This window comes from Pinus tabuliformis, chromosome 4_1 (assembly GCF_031772625.1).
Source record: "Pinus tabuliformis cultivar Carrire ecotype Pingquan chromosome 4_1, CPIR1, whole genome shotgun sequence".
Classification (NCBI taxonomy): domain Eukaryota; kingdom Viridiplantae; phylum Streptophyta; class Pinopsida; order Pinales; family Pinaceae; genus Pinus; species Pinus tabuliformis.
Window position 1 is genome coordinate 220,784,733 of NC_142303.1, and position 15,785 is coordinate 220,800,517.

At 42.4% G+C, this 15,785-nt stretch overlaps 1 protein-coding gene across 1 annotated transcript in view; it reads left to right on the top strand.

Moving 5' to 3' along the window:
- Positions 1 to 15,785, top strand: part of LOC149175031 (lysine-ketoglutarate reductase/saccharopine dehydrogenase bifunctional enzyme) — a 573,325-nt gene that overhangs the window by 244,485 nt on the left and 313,055 nt on the right. The window contains exons 12-14 of the mRNA XM_089419501.1: positions 666 to 723; positions 1,105 to 1,245; positions 1,739 to 2,092. Coding sequence (XP_089275627.1) covers positions 666 to 723; positions 1,105 to 1,245; positions 1,739 to 2,092 — 553 coding nt within the window. The remainder of the gene's footprint in view (positions 1 to 665; positions 724 to 1,104; positions 1,246 to 1,738; positions 2,093 to 15,785) is intronic.

A 15,785-nucleotide genomic window follows, 5' to 3' on the forward strand; every position in this document is an offset into this window, starting at 1 on the left:
TGCCATTCTCCAATAAAATAATAATTTTCCTCCATTATCCAATAAAATATTGTTTTGCCACCATTCTCCAATAAAATAATAATTTCCCTCCTTTTTCAATAAAATATTATTTTCTGCCATTGTCCATTAAAATAATAATTTCCGCTTTTCTCCCTCAAAATAATATTTTCTCCCTTTTTATTTAATATCACCAGAAATTGAAAAAACTCCTAAGTGAATTTTGCACTTACAAAAATTGGGAACATTACAAATGTAGCGTAAAGCTTCGAGAACATGTGACCCACCTTGATCATCCTATAGTTATTGGGATCAAGTTGGGTCTTGATTTATGTATCGAGTGAATGATGTGACATGGGCATTTTAACTATGAGAAAATCTCAACAATATCCTAAAAAATAGCAGCTAAACTCTAAAAACTAGCTACTAAACACAATCACTAAGATAGTTAGAGATAAGATCTCAACCAGTATAGGATAATAGGAAACCAAAAGACTCTTTGACTGTTACTTTCTGTCACTTTATCTGGCTTTGGCATGAGGGAGATGACTGGTTTAACCATAGAATGCTGGCTGATATAGTTCAAAATCATAGGGGAACCTTAAATGCTGTTATATTTTGACAAATCATCCATTCACTCATTATTGTTTCATGTGATAATTGTGCAGGGAAGAGGCTGCCAATCATTCAGATAATGCTAATGTGGGAAAGAAATACAAAACATCGGTGAGCAACAATGGTTTTCATTATTTTGATTTGCTTATGGGAAAGATTGTTATTTTCAGTATTCTTTACATGTGCATTTTATTTCAGACTGTTTTCATGTTACTTATTGCACACATCTTTAGATGCCTTTCTTTGGGCTTAAGCCTAAGACAATTCTGACACTTTTTTGAAATTATTGTATACATTGCTTTATTGTCTTCTTTAGATTTTCATTCCCAAATTTCCCCACAAATTATTTCTGCTGAAAGCAATCTTGGTGATTACTGATTATGCAGCATGATTGTGTTAAAATTCAAATGGTGTCTTCTGCTGTTCTTCTGTTTCAAATGCATACTTTTTGCTTCTACAAATTGCCTAAGTTGCTGCTTTACCCATATGCAGGTCTCTCTTAATGGACACTTATTTGATCAATTTCTCATCAATGAGGCATTGGATATTATTGAGGCCGCCGGTGGTTCATTTCACCTGGCTAGATGTGAACTGGGTCAGACATCTGATGCCATGTCATATGCAGAAATTGAAGTAAGTAGCAAGATTTTCTGAAGAGATAAGTTTATTCTTCCTGCCTTGTGAATCTTGTAGCTATTCAAATTGATATCATCCGAATATGTATCTAGAGAACATTTTTATTGTATTCAGTAGTAACTTTTCACGTTTGTTAAGCTCCAACCAGCTATTTTATTATGTACTGCTTCGATTCCAAAAGGGGAGCCCTTTTGATGTACACATGAAAAAGATATTTCTCTTCCACAAATTCAGACATTTCACCTTAAAAATTGATATATAGGAATGTTGCAAAAGATATTTGACTGCCTAACACGTACATTGTAGACTTTATATTTTACTTCACACAATTATATCCACATGGCATTCTTAAATTATATAATATGAAGTTGACTGTAGTGAATTTTATGTGGGAGGTTGGAGATTAATTTCTGCACCGATAGAACCATGTTTAATAGTGCTATTTGTCTTCAGTATCAATACCCACATACTAAACGTATCCTTCTCACAGGTCAGTGCTAATGACAAGGATCTCCTGGCTCATATTGTGGACTTGCTGGCTGCTGTAGCTAACTCTGATAATGAGCGTGGAAATTGGGGCATGGAAAAGGAAATAAAGGAGTCTTCTGTAAGAAATAGAGAGTCGAAGGATAATTCATTGCGAATGAAAGAGAATTCTAATAAGAAATTTGCAGTTCTTATTCTTGGTGCTGGTCATGTATCCAAGCCTGCTATTGAATTCTTAGCTTTGAATGGATGCAATTTTTCTGAGTCTCAAATTTCCGGAATTAGAGAAACCAGCAGAGAAGCAGTTAATGATGTTCATGTTATTGTGGCATCTTTATATCTGCAGGATGCTCAAAAGGTATGGAAGTGTTGTATTTTGCAGATATCTACTAGTGTATGAATTTATTTGTGCTTACAGACCATAATTTAGTTGAAGGAAAGTCTTTTTCTTAAGTAACAACCTTTCATAAAAAACTCATAGGAATGTAAATAATTATATTATACCGATACTAGCAGCTAATTGGCAAAGCATTTTTGTCTGTTCTGCAATGTTGAACTATGCAACCTTTTTGGCTCATGCTAAATAAATCTAATTGGAAATTGTATCTCACAAATAATTCAGATATGCTAATGGAAAGAGTCTACAAAAAAGGAAAAACAAGACAATGTAGAAGCTCCATCCATCAACAATACATTGGAAGCTCCAAAAAGGTAACAATTAATATTGAAACATCAAAGTGCATCCCAAAAGCATCGAAACATCTCCTCTACTGCAGGTCTGATGTCTTTTATTAGGTCCAAAATCCCAAGTAGTTATGGTGAGATCTCAAATTAGGTCTCCCAAATATATACAGGACCTATGAGGTCAAATTACAAATGAACAAGCCCCTCTAACATGTTGAAGATGCTAACTAACCCACCCATGTTTACAAGCCAACCATGACAGCTTTTAGAAATTAATTTATCTCTCTCAAGCCCATGCAAGGCTGACTTCATACATGTGAAGATTCTTAGAGAGGCCACATTGAGGCCTCTTGTGCTAGAACTTTGGTAGAGGACCTCAAAAATCATGATGAAGAGGGTGGCATCCTCATTATGCTGCAAAAGGTTGATTTGGGATAGCATCGAATGTGCTCTAGCCACGAAATTTGGTGGAGAGGTTGGGGCACATGAGATCTCCAATACCAAGAAAGGGTTTGGGCAGATTCTAAACAGTTCAGGAGATATTTAAATAATTAATATTTTTAATGGAGTTCCTAAGTCCAAACTTAGGGAAAATAAAATATTAATGTGTATTAATATGAAACTGTGTTAGAATGGTCCAAAAGACATGGATCAAGCTAGATCTAATCTTAGCCGTTGATTAGGGACTTAATCTCGGCTGTTTATATGTTAACAGGAAAAGTATAAGAGGAGGCTTGAGGGTCACTTGGAGAATACACCAGAGTGATCAGTCATTCTATTCTCTAGAGCAAGGTTTGCTAAGAGAGATAGAATTAGTGATTGGCAGTTGCAGCTAAGGGGCATTGAGTACAAAGAGACAGAGAGGCAAAGATAGTTCTGGAAGAGCAGCGCAGTAGCCGGGGAGAGTGACGCAAAGCCAGCCAGGACTCACGCAGGGCCACGCAGAGGTAGCTGGGAGCTGCGTAGAGCCTCAGAGAGGCTAGCGTTGCTGAAACAGAGGGCCAAAGGGGCTGACGCAGGGCCTCCTAAGGCTGATGCAAACCCATCCGGGGTGACGCAGGGCCAGCACTGGGCAGAGAGGGGCTGACGCAGTCCAGAAAAGGCTGACACTGGGGTTTCTGGGGCAGATTGGTGCTAAGGAGCTACCGGAAGGATTATCCGGGGTTTCAGCCAGGAGATTTGTCTCAAACTGAGAGGTATTACTGCCAAGGAAATTCTTTGTTGGGTAGGCCAGTTTCGGCACCCAGATTGTACTCTAATATTGCTTAATAAGAAAACCCTCAAATAGCTGCACCGGTTTTCCCACATTGGGTTTTTCCAAGGACATTGGTCCAAAAATAATGGTGTCATATGGTGTGATTGTTTCTTTCTTTCAGTTGTTGATTTGTAATATGTTGAGCATGCACTAGTGTTTATTTTCAGTATTTACATTGCAAATAACTTGTTAAGTAATGGAAAAAGTAGGTAGGAATAAATCAGATAAAGTGCATGGAGGGTTTCTAACTAAGTAGACTTAGAAACTTCAACACAAAACATCTCCAGGACCCCTATTTTGGGCTTAGGGCTCCAAATGGGTCTCATGGGTCTTCAACTGGCTCAAAATCATGTCCATGCTCCATCAATGAGGGCTCAAAGGATGAGACATGCCCACCCATGTCTCCCTAGGAAAGACACAACTGACTCTAGGCCTTGGATCAGGTGCCAAGTGTCGGGTGCAATGTGTAGTCAGTTGGGGCGTCGTTTTCCAAGTGCATCACCTCTCTAATAAATTGGGCAATGAACAAGCTAATAATGGTGCTGAAAAAGCCAATGGTGTGGCAATCAATTTTTTGCATGAATGGAGGCCCATGGCTCTCAACGCTTACCCCACAAGTGCCATCATGATCCTCTGGAGGGCTTGGATCTCGTATAGGGAGGCCAAATCCAAGATGAATACCCATTTGCAATTCTATATAAGATCCAATGCATCTCCTCACCTTCAAACACAATAATTCATTAATGTAATTGAGTGAATAAGCTTGTTAATTAAGGGGAGAAATGAGACTTCATAGTGGGTTTCTCTTCCAAATTTGGGCCTTCAAGCATGTAATGGTGTTACCTCCCTGGGTAGGAGGGGCTAATAAACAACCCTATTAGGTGTTCCCATCCCCTAAGGGAAGGACATGTCCAAGTTACACCCTTCAAGAGGTAGGTGTTGTGGATAATGATGAGGTGGATGGGGACACAGGGGTCTCGACTCTCAAGGCCAAATGACATGGGCTCAAGGATGGTAATGATGAGGTATGTCCACATACTTGGGTGTATGAATTTAGGTGGTAGCAATTGTGGTACATGAATTACCTTGGCCTTTGTTTTGTCACCCTTCTTCATTTTCCTTCTGCCCTTTATTGATTTTTCTTTTGTTATACTATGTGAAAATTCCTTGAAATGCAGCAATTGGAATTAATTCTCCTAATTGTTTAACAATTTATTAATTTTATGATTAATATCAAATTAATAACACTGCAATTATTCACCAAATAAAATAAATTGCAGAAATAAAAATGTTGGAAACTGAGAAATGCTAGCACTCACACAAAAAATGATATACTTATTTTTGGAGAAATGTCCTCGGAAAAACCCAATGTGGGAAAACCGGTGCAACAACTGAGGTTTTTATTATTATGCAACAGTGAATTCTAAGTACAATAAATTTGAATGTTTAGCTGGCTATCAATATGAGAGAAATACTGGTAAAATCACCCGAGGGAATTTACCCTTGTCTCCGAGCAATCCCCACTCAAAATTGACAAGCCCAAGCAAGCCGTCCAAACCCTCTTCGTAGGCTTTGTGTCACCTCTACACAACCTCTCACTCGCTCAGCCTGGAATTGATGCTACTCGAGTTATGTTGCCTATTGCTAACTAGGGAAGTGTCTCTCGTGCTTACTGGAAAATCCTCCTGTTAAAATTGGCAACTAGGGCCAAACTCCATGTGGGTCTATTTATTTATGGAAGTTGATATTTTTCTTGGATTCCTCTCGTCGAGAGGTGTAGGATCGATCTAAATATCATTTGATTTCGACATGTATCCATGGAGATATGAATTTATTTGTGTTATGGGACAATTCATCAAGGTTGGCGAGCAACCAAATTGCCGCCACTTGTGCTCAATGTTTTAGTATAAAAAGAGGTGGCTTGTTAGTCATTTGGACACACACACTCTTCTGATCTCTCTTCATTTTGTTTTGGGTTTGATGAAGATGAGATCTAGAGAGAGTGCCCTAGGTGATATGCTACCCTATAGAGAAGCTCTAATAGCCTAATGAAGAAGTCTAATACGCTGCCCTATGGAGAAGCCCTAACAACCTAATGGAGAAGTCTAATACGTAGCAAGTGTTGATTTGGGGTAGCATCGGGTGTGCTCTAGCCACGAAAATTGGTGGAGAGGCTAAGGCACATGAGATCTCCAATACCCAGAAAGGGTTTGGGCAGATTCTAAACAGTTTGGAAGATATTAAAATAATTAATATTTTCAATGGAGTCCCTAAGTCTAAACTTGGGGAAAATTAAAATGTTAATGTGAATTAATATAGAAATGTGTTAGAATGGTTCAAAAGTCATGGGTCAAGCCAGATCTAATCTTAGCTGTTGATTAGGGACTTAATCTCGGCCGTTGATTTGTCAATGAGAAAAGTATAAGAGGAGGTTTGAGGGTCACATGGAGAACACACCAAGAAATCAAGATTTCGACTTTCTGGGGCTGGGTTTGCTGAGAAAGTTGAGAGAGTGATTAGAGTTGCAGCGGAGGGGCAGTGAATATAGAAGTAGAGAGGCATAGATAGCACCGGGAATTGCCAGAGCAGCCAGGAAAACTGACAGAGAAGGTAGAAGCCGGAATTGCCGGGAATAGCCGGAACAGCCGGGAACAGCCGGAATTGCCAGAACAACCGGGAAAGCTGTCATAGAGTGCAGAAGCCAGAACTGTTGGGAATAGCCGGAACTGCTGGGAACTGCTAGAACAGCTAGGAAAGCTGACGTAGAGGGCAGAAGCCGGAATTGCTTGAACTGCCGAGAAAGCTGATGCAGAGGGTAGAAGCCTGAACTGCTAGGAACAACTGGAAATGTCGGGAGAGCTGACGCAGTCCCTAGAGGTTGACGCTGGGGTTTCGTGGGGTAGATTGGTGCTGTGGAGCTGCCAGAGTGTTTATCTGGGGTTTTAGCCAGAATATCTACTTTTGAGTAGAGATGTACTACTGCCGAGATTTTTCTCTGTTGGGTGAGCCGGATTTGGCACCCCGATTGTATTCTGAAACTGCTTAATAAATCAAACCCTTAGATAGTTGCACCGGTTTTCTCGCATTGGGTTTTTCTGGGGACATTAGTCCAAAAACAATGGTGTCACTTGTGTGCTTGTTTTTGTTTCCTTCAGTTGATGATTTGTAATGTGTTGAGCATGTACTTGTATTTATTTCCAGTGTTTACATGGGAAATAACTTGTTAATTAATAGAACAAGTAAGTAGGAATAAATCAGTAAAGTACATGAAGGGTTTCTAATGTGTCAGACTTAGAAATTCCAACATGGTACTAGAGGGTGGTTACAGATCACAGGAGAACTGAGGACATCAAGCGAGTAGAGCAGCAGTAGCAGAAAACAGCTGTCCCGAGTGACAGAAGTTGTTCCTAGCAGAATAGCAGCAAGGATGGGGTGACACAGTGCCTGCGTCATCAAGATTGAGCCAAGTAGAGGCTACGTAGAGGTTGAGGGAGGCAAAGACAGGCTCACGTAGAGCCATGTAAAGGCCAGAGGGTTGACATAGTTGGCTAAGGAAATTGATTTGTTGGTACCAGGATTGCGCAGAGCTTAGGGGCTCTAACCTTCAGTTTGTTGGGGTTTAGGAGGCTATGGGTAAGTTGCAGAGTGGAGGTGGTGGGGCACTGTAGTCAGAACAGTACCTAACAGGGCAAGGCCAAGGAGGAGTGAGTTGCTACCGAGGCAGATTTCTAGCCAAGGAATCTAGATTAGTGTTGCTGTTGCACAGACGATCATAGAGGGGCAACTTGACGTTAGCAGAAGGATTTCCAAGTGGGAAATCGGGACGGAGGGAGTCCAAAAGAGAACTTCTAGACGACAAGTAGAGAGACTCAGCAGGAGTCGAACCGAGAACTTCCAGATGGGAAGTGGAGAGACTCAGCAGGAGTCGAACAGAGAACTTCCAGACGGGAAGTAGACTCAGCAGGAGTCGAACAGAGAACTTCCAGACGGGAAGTAGACTCAGCAGGAGTCAAACAGAGAACTTCCAGACGGGAAGTAGACTCAGCAGGAGTCAAACAGAGAACTTCCAGACGGGAAGTAGACTCAGCAGGAGTTGAACAGAGAACTTCCAGGCGAGAAGTAGAGAGACTCGGAGGAGTCGACAAGAAGAGCAGAGAGATGGCCATGAATGGGTTGAGGGATCAGGACAGGTTGGACGAGGCATCCAACTTTGTCATTTGGAAGGCCAGGATCATTTCTGTTCTGTGTGCTATGAGTGCTCATATGCCACTTGAGAAGAAGTGGGCAGACATCGAGCTATAGTCAGGCAGACTACAGGGAATGAGGGGCAGGATCCTTGAGGTACCCAACCTCTTGGATTAGACCTTGCTACAAAAGCCCCAAAGAGGAGTAGCAGTATCAGCAATGTCAGTAGAGATAGATGCGGATGGAGCGACAGAGGGAGCTACAGTGTAGGATTCCCAAGACAGCACGAGACTAGCAAACTGCAACAGTGCGAGAGGCACGAGAGTGTTGCATTAGTGCAGGATGGCACAAAGAGGTGTGCAACGGTGTGAGATGCATGGAGTTGTTGCAGCAATGCAGAGGTCAGAGAGGGAGCACTTGTCAGTGACAGAGGGAGATTTAGAATCAGAGCGTTTCTAGCCTGACGGAGATGTCAGAGTTGGGAGATTAGTTACTTACTTCTCAGTAAATGGGTTGCAGTGCAGCAGTTAGTAGTGGTAGTGCTATGGGCAACATGATGAGAGGGGTTGCAGTGCAGATGCAGTAGTGGCAGTGGCAGGGCCATGGGCAGCAGCACAGATGCAGAGGGAGTCGCAGTACGGATGCAACAGTGGTAGTGGTAGGGCCATGGGTTGCAATACATGATGTAGCAGTGCAGATGATGTTGGGCAACAGGCCTAGCATCAGCACAGGGACCGATGCCAGATGATCAGAGTGATGCTCAGTGAGGAGTATTACTAGAGCACAATCCTTGCCAAGAGGGAGTGTTGATTTGGGTTAGCATCGGATGTGCTCTAGCCACGAAAATTGGTGGAAAGGCTAAGGCACATGAGATCTCCAATACCCACAAAGGGTTTGGGTAGGTTCTAAACAGTTTGGAAGATATTAAAATAATTAATATTTTTAATGGTGTCCCTAAGTCTAAACTTAGGGAAAATTAGAATATTAATGTGAATTAATATAAAACTGTGTTAGAATGGTCCAAAAGTCATGGATCAAGCTAGATCTATTCTTCGCCGTTGATTAGGGACTTAATCTCGGCCGTTGATTTGTCAACGAGAAAAGTATAAGAGGAGGCTTGAGAGTCACTTGGAGAACACACCAAGAGATCAAGATTTCGACTTTTTGGCACTGGGTTTGCTGAGAAAGTTGAGAGAGTGATCAAAGTTGTAGCTGAGGGGCAGTGAATACAAAAGTAGAGAGGCAGAGATAGCACTGGGAACTGCCAGAACAGCCGAGAAAGTTGACGGAGAGGGTAGAAGCTGGAACTGTTGGGAACAACCGGAAGAGTTGGGAACTGCCGGAACAACCGGAATAGCCAAGAAAGCTGTTGCAGAGTTCAGAAGCCAGAACTGCCGGGAACAGCCGGAACTGCCGGGAACTGCTGGAACAACTAGGAAAACTGACGCAGAGGGAAAAGACGGAACTGTCGGGAACAACCGAAATTGCTGGGAATTGCCGGAATAGCCGGGAAAGCTGACGCAGAGGGCAGAAGCTGGAACTGCCGGGAACAGTCGGAACTGTCGGGAACTACCGAACAACGGGGGAAGCTGACACAGAGGGCAGAAGTCGGAATTGTCGGGAGAGCTGACGCAGTCCCTAGAGGCTGACGCTGGGGTTTCATGGGGCAGATTGGAGCTGCCGGAGTGTTTATCCGGGGTTTAAGCCGAAATAGCTGCTTCCGAGTAGAGAGGTACTACTGCCGATATTTTTCTCTGTTGGGTGAGCCGGATTTGGCACACAGATTGTATTCTGAAACTGCTTAATAAATCAAACCCTCAGATAGCTGCACCGGTTTTCCCGCATTGGGTTTTTCCGGGGACATTAATCCAAAAACAACAGTGTCACTTGTGTGCTTGTTTATGTTTCCTTCAGTTGATGATCTAATGTGTTGAGCATGTACTTATATTTATTTCCAGTATTTACAAGGTAAACAACTTGTTAATTAACAGAACAAGGTTTCTAACGTGTCAGACTTAGAAAGTCCAACAGCGAGAAGAGGCATTAAATTACAGTAATGAAGGCTCACACAGTCAGGGAGGAAGGTTTCATAACGTAGTCGAAAGAGAAGTCTTAACACTGATATGATAGAAGCCTAACGCTGTCATGGAGGACAACTCTTATGGTGGAGTATACACAAGGTTGTACGCTGTCCTAAATGGGACCTTTCTACACAATAATAAGAAGCCTAAGTACGTTGCCCTAAATGCTGTCATGGAGCAAGGGTTCTAAGTCTACATGTTGGTCTAAAAGAGATCTAGCCATAGTTCTATGTAGCACTCTAAATGATGGCCTTATTCCGCTACAAAAGAAGGGTTCTGTGTTGTCCTAACCACAACCTTCCTATCCCCAGTCATTGAGGGTTCTAAGCAGCAAAAGATGGATTCATGTACGGTAGAAAGAGGAGGTCTGCCACGGTCATACCTCAACTTGATGCCTAATTTGACATGATAGGGACAACATCAAAAGGGAAGGTTTGGAAGCCACAGTAAGGAAGTAATCTCAGTCACCTAGCCACAACACTTAAGGCAGCAAGAAGGGACACTTATATATACAGCCATTATATGATGTCCTTAAGTATCATGAAGAGTGTAACTATAGCCTAGCTGCTCTGCTAGGCTACAAGCCATAGTAAGCAACTAAGGCTGGTAAGATACAATATTGCAGTGCAGTGATGGTGCAGTAAGGTGCATGGAGCAACATGGTACAGTAAGGTGCATGGGCAACATGGTGTATTAAGGTGCATGAAGCAGCATGATGAATGGTGCAACATAGTGCACAGTGACAGTGGTGCAGCATAGTGATGCATAGTGCAACATGATGAATAGTGCAGCATGATGATGAAGAGAAGCATGCTGGATACAACATGATAAGGTACAACTCAGTGATGGTGCAGCACAGTGATGATGGACATAGTGATGGTGCAGCGTGGTGCAACACAGTGATAGGTATAGCAAGGTGATGGAATCACTTGAGTTTAGATCAGCTACCTCATGTGACATCTTCTTAGAGAAAATCTCTGCTCTTATATGTACTATCTCTCTCTCCCTCTGTTGAACTAATGAAGAACATAAGAAGAATTGATCAAGGGTTTCCCCACATTGGAGTTTGTCCCTGGTTGGCGCCACATCTTGTGTCCTCTTGTCTTGGCTTGTTTTTTGCGATCTATGTTTATGTTCTATCTACATTTTATTATTATGCTAAATGTGATTGCTAATCTAGAATTGATATTGAGCTAAATGAAAAAATTGAAATAAATTGCTTTAAGCATAGAACATACCTAAAATTAACATGGTATCAGAGCTGAGGCGAAGACAAAGCCCAAGCAAGAGTGAAAGAGCAATCACCAAAGATAGTTGGAAAGGACAAAAAGGCTCAATGGGTTCCTCATCCCACTTGAAATTCACCAAGGGTGAAGTCGAAGCAGAGAATATTATCTGAGTGGTGCAGCAGAACCATCTAGTGGCCTACCTAAGGGTCACTTCAATAGGAAGTTTGGATCTAAGGGTGGAAGGAAAGGCAAATGCCTTGCTTGCAATAAGTTTGGCCATTATGTGAGGGAGTGTCCGAATAAAAGGGACACATCACTTGATGATGATAACAATCATTCCAAGGGCATCTTCAATGATTGGAGGAATGACAAGTACAATGGCAAAGGAAAAGGGAATGCAGGTCATCAAGGAAATGATCGACTCTTCAAAGAAAGCAAGGAACTCTAGGTATGAAGAATCAAATGTTGTTTCTGATAAGCTAAAGGAGTATTATGTTATATTGGCCCTCTCCACTACTTCTCTTCCAGACTCTTTGAGAATCTGGCTTATTGATAATAGTGCTTCAAGGCACTTCATCGGATAGAAGGAAGCTCTCTCTAATTTGGTAGAAATGGAAACAATTGTGGGGATTATACTTGGAGTCAATGCCACCTATCTCGGAAAGGGTGTAGGGAATGTTACCCCTCAATTGAATAAGGGTAACACGATTAATTTAGAATAAGTTCTTTATGTACCTGATCTCAAGAAGAACCTGGTGTCCATTTTCGGCAATGGAAGTCAAAGGTGGTATTCGTCAATGGAAAGGTATGTGTTTGAAAATGGAATTTTCAAAGATGCTTTTACTCATGGGTTCAGGGCTAGAAATTTGTATCAAGTTGCAGGAAGTCCATTGGGGACCATGTCATGTGACACATGTCTTCAATGACACTGAAGGTTTACCCATATTCATTATAAGGCCCTACCCGATGTGAGTCAGATGGTGAAAGGAATGCTTGAATTGAAGAAGAGCATGAAGGTACATGTCTAAGATCTACCGAAGTAAAACTCACAAGGGGACCATTCCCCTCATGCAGCAAGACCTCAGATGTGGAACAACCTGAGGGGTTTGAGATTCATGATTGGGAATCTCAAGTATGCAGGTGGAAGAAAACTCTCTATGTTTTAGAGCAAACACCGCGGGCTTGATATGAGAGGATTGATAGCTGTTTGATAAAGCTGAGATTAACTAGGAGTGAAGCCGATCCAAACCATTGCTTTAAGATGGTGGATGATAGACCTCTCATACTGGTACCTTATGAGGACGACCTCTTTTTGACAGGTGTAGACCCTGTCATTTGCAAAAGTAAGAGGGAGTTGGATTTCGGATTTGGAATGATGAACTGCAAGCCCGTGACTACCTCGAAGAAGCCTAACTTTAAGTTATGCGGTAGTGATGCCGGTCTTGATTTGGGAAATGCCTCTAAGTTTCATAAAATCATACTAGCATTGATGTTCTTGGTGAACTCTCGTTCGGATATATGTTTTGCAGTTAGCATGCTGAGATCATATATGGATGAGCCTCACTAGATTCGTGCCAAGAATCTTTTAAGAAATCATCAGGGCACAATCTCTCATAGATTGAGATACATTGCCGAAAAAGTGAAGTTGGATGATTATTCTGATGCTGACTAGGCAGGCAGTGTGGAGGATCGCAAGAGCACTTCTAGGTTTTGGTCCTCTTTGGGTTCTGCTTCGATATCCTGGATGAGGAGGAAGCAGAAGTCGGTTGCTTTGAGCACCAATGAGGCGGGATACATAGCAGTGAGTATGGCCTCCTGTGAAGCTGTCTGGTTGTGGAAGCTCTTCAGTGAGTTGTTTGGACACGTGCTGGATGCCATCGTGATCTTCTGTGACAACCATAGGGGGATTCGATGGTTGAGGAATTCCTTGTTCTATGATCTATCCAAGCATATAGACATTAGGTACCACCTTATCTGGGATATGGTACACCGAGGAGAAAGAAGGCTCCATCACATTGGGACTGATGTGCAAGTCGCTGACATTCTGTCGAAGCCCCTGGGAAAGGTCAAATTTGTGACTTTCTGAGAACAACTAGGAGTCGTGCAGAGACTCTCTCCTAAGGGTCCTGTATGATATGGAAATTGAGCTCTGGGAGCTCTAGGGGCTTGGGGGTACTTCTTGGAGCGATGAGCAACCATAGGGTGAGTGGTTCAACCTTCCCCTAGTGGTCTGCTATGTAGGCAGGATGAGTGGTTCATCCTTCTCCTGCTGAGACATAGTCATAGGGTGAGTGACTCAGCCTTCCCCTAGTGATTTGTTGTGTACAGGGTGAGTGGTTCAGCGTTCCCCTCAGATACCCCTAGCGACATGTAGGCAGGATGAGTGGTTCATCCTTCTCCTGCTGAGACATCCTACCCATGCAGTCTGGGACTCATGGGAAGTACCTCTCATCTGGCCAATGAGTAGGGAAATGAGGATAGGGACCATAGTAGTACCGATGGACGCATCGTGTTACTACCGTACTCCCTATGCTAGGATGATATTGATCTAGGATCAATTGGAACTGACTTTGGGTCAGTAAGAGTGATATAACTCACTCTCTTTTGGAACTGATTTTGGATCAGTAAGAGTGGTATGATACACTCTCTTTATTTGGAACTGATTTTGGATCAGTAAGAGTGGTATGAGACACTCTGTTATATGGGACTGACTTTGGGTCAGTAGAGGATGGTATAATACATTCTCGATCACTTCTTTTTCTTCATAGTTCGACAGAGCAGAGCAGAGTAGAGCAGTGTAGGGCACTGATGGCAGAGATAGTACAGTTTGGCAGATGGATTAGCAGATGGAGTTCTCCCTAGTTGAGAGGGAGTATTAAAATTGGAAACTAGGGCCAAACTCCATGTGGATCTATTTATTTATGGCAGCTGATATTTTTATTGGATTCCTCTTGTCGAGAGGTGTAGGATTGATCTAAAGATCATCTGATTACGACATGTATTCATGGAGATATGAATTTATTTGTATTATGGGACAATTCGTCAAGGTCGGCCAGCAACCAAATTGCCCCTACTTGTGCTCAACATTTTAGTATAGAAAGAGGTGGCTTTTTAGTCATTTGGACACACACTGTTGTGATGTCTCTTCATTCTGTTTTGGGTTTGATGAAGATGAGATCTAGAGAGAGTTTTCTAGGTGATACACTGCCCTGTGGAGAAGCCCCAACAACCTAATGAAGAAGTCTAATACGCTGGCCTATGGAGAAGCCCTAATAGCCTAATGGAAAAGTCTAATACGCAGTAAGAAGAGGCACTAAATTACAGTCATGAAGGCTCACGCAGTCAGGGAGGAAGGTTTCATAACGCAGTCCAAGGAGAAGTCTTAACACTGATATGATAGAAGCCTAACACTGTCATGGAGGACAGCTCTTATGGTGGAGTCTACACAAGGTTCCACGCTATCTAAAATGGGACACAACAATAAAAAGTCTAAGTATGCTGCCCTAAATGTTGTCATGGAGCAAGGGTTCTAAGTCTACACGTTGGTCTCAAAGAGATCTAGCCGTAGTTTTGTGTAGCACTCTAAATGTTGGCCTTATTCTGCTACAAAATAGGGTTCTATGCTATCCTAACTGCAGCCTTCCTATCTGCAGTCATTGAGGGTTCTAAGCAGCAAAAGATGGATTCATGTATGCTGGAAAGAGGAGGTCTGCCACAATCATACCTTAGGTATATGATGCCTAATCTAACATGATAGGGACAACGTCAAAAGGGAAGGTCTGGAAGTAATCTCAGTCACCTAGCCATAACACTTAAGGCAGCAAGAAGGGACACTTATATATACAACCATTATACGCCGTCCTTAAGTATCATGAATAGTGTAACTATAGCCTAGCTGCTCTGCTAGGCTGCAAGCCATAGCAGGCAGCTAAGTTTGGTAAGATATAGTATTGCAGTGCAGTGATGGTGCAGTAAGGTGCATGGAGCAGCATGGTGCAGTAAGGTGCATGGGCAGCATGGTACAGTAAGGTGCAATGGGCAGCATGGTGCAGTAAGGTGCATGGGCAGCATGTTACAGTAAGGTGCAATGGGCAGCATGGTGCAGTAAGGTGCATGAAGCAACATAATGAATGGTCAGCATAGTGCACAGTGACAGTGATGCATAGTGCAGCATGATGATGAAGAGCAGTATGTTGGGTGCAACATGATGAGGTACAACTCAGTGATGGTGCAGCATGGTGCATGACAATGATGATGGACATGGTGATGGTGCAGCATGGTGCAACACAATGATAGGTACAGCAAGGTGATGGAATCACTTGAGTTTAGATCAGCTAGCTCATGTGACATCTTCTTAGAGAAGATCTCTGCTCTTATTTTGGCAATTCAAAGTGTTGACTTCTGATGTATATGTACTATCTCTCTCTCTTTGCTGAAGTATTGGAGAACATAAGAAGAATTGATCAAGGGTTTCCCCACATTGGGGTTTGTCCCTGGCTGGCGCCACATCTTGTGTCCTCTTGTCTTGGCTTGTTTTCTGCAATTTATGTTTATGTTCTATCTGCATTTTACTATCATGCTAAATGTGATTGCTAATCTGGAATTGATATTGAGCTA